The 1,556-nt window shown below is 52.7% G+C and overlaps 1 protein-coding gene across 1 annotated transcript; it reads left to right on the forward strand.

Annotated features, from left to right (window-relative positions):
- Window positions 1-9: 9 nt before the first annotated feature.
- On the forward strand, window positions 10-963 carry LOC112965763 (olfactory receptor 14A16-like). Its single transcript, XM_026065098.1, has one exon. It carries the CDS (start codon window positions 28-30, stop codon window positions 961-963), a length of 936 nt encoding a protein of 311 aa, XP_025920883.1. The 5' UTR covers window positions 10-27.
- Window positions 964-1,556: the final 593 nt, after the last annotated feature.

Raw genomic sequence — 1,556 nt, forward strand, 5'->3', positions numbered from 1 at the left:
ACAGTCCCCTCTGCCCAGAGGGAGAAAATGTCCAACAGCAGCTTCTTCAGTGAGTTCCTCCTCCTGGCGTTTGCAGACACACAGGAGCTGCAGCTCTTGCACTTCCTGCTGTTCCTGGGCATCTACCTGGCTGCCTTCCTGGGCAATGGGCTCATCATCACAGCCATAGCCTGTGACCACCACCTCCACACCCCCATGTACTTCTTCCTGCTCAACCTCTCCCTCCTTGACCTTGGCACCATCTCCACCACTGTCCCCAAATCCATGGCCAATTCCCTGTGGCACACCAGGGCCATTTCCTACTCGGGATGTGCTGCCCAGGTCTTTTTCTTTGTCTTCTTTATCACAGCAGAGTTTTATCTTCTCACCGTCATGGCCTATGACCGCTATATTGCCATCTGCAAACCCCTGCACTATGAGACCCTCATGGGACTCAGATTTTGTGTCCAAATGGCAGCAGCTGCCTGGACCAGTGGTTTTCTCAATGCTGTCATGCACACTGCWRATACATTTTCCATACCACTCTGCCAAGGCAATGTTGTAGAGCAGTTTTTCTGTGAGATTCCCCAGATCCTCAGGCTCTCCTGCGCAGATGCCTACCTCAGGGAAGTTGGGGTTCTTGTGCTTAATGCCTKTTTAWTCTTTGGCTGCTTCATTTTCATYGTGCTGTCCTACATGCAGATCTTCACAGTTGTGCTGAGAATCCCCTCTGAGCAGGGCCGGCACAAAGCCTTTTCCACGTGCCTCCCTCACCTGGCCGTTGTCTCCCTGTTTGTCATCACTGGCACGTTTGCCTACCATAAGCCCCCCTCACTCTCCTCCCCAGCTCTGGACCTGCTGGTGGCTGTTCTGTACGCTGTGGTGCCTCCAGCAGTGAACCCCCTCATCTACAGCATGAGGAACAAGGAGCTCAAGGAGGCATTGAAGAAAGTGATTCATTTGGTACTATTTCAGCAGCGATAAGCTGCCCATCCCTTTTCACAAGTGATTTCCAATTTATCTTAGGCAAGTCTTCTGTTTTGGGTGTTCTTTCTGTGATACTCATGTTGCTGCACAAATGTTTGAATTCACCCCACTTCTCCAGAGGCACCAACCCCATCTGTTTGATGCAGAGGCCTTCTGTAAATCTGCTCCTCACTGTGTCAGAGCTGGCCTCCCAAGTAGCATCTCTGTAATAAAAGGGGATTTCTCAGTACTGTGCCTCAAGGCTGGGCTCTTCTTCCGCAGCTGGAGCTGAGAATGCATGCAGGGAATTGCATCCAAAAAGGCCCTGTTGCCGTGCCTGGGTTTTTCATGGGCTAAGGGGCATCAGCTCGTAGAGTGATGTGTTAGGGAATGAGGGCTGCATTCAGCTGTCACTTGTGGGTGCCCAGTACCCCTGGAGAGGGTGAGTGGTCAAGAGGTATCTGCCAGGGACTGTTCCACATATGAGAGGGCTGGTGACAGATGCCCATCCTTCTGGAGGGGATCTGGAGCCACTCAGGGCACACAGTGGATCTCCAGGGGCAGCATGTGCCTGGAGTGGGCAGTGAGTGCTGTTCTGGGGAGAGGGGCTG

This window comes from Apteryx rowi, unplaced genomic scaffold, assembly GCF_003343035.1.
Source record: "Apteryx rowi isolate R43461 unplaced genomic scaffold, aptRow1 scaffold_2230, whole genome shotgun sequence".
Lineage (NCBI taxonomy): Eukaryota > Metazoa > Chordata > Aves > Apterygiformes > Apterygidae > Apteryx > Apteryx rowi.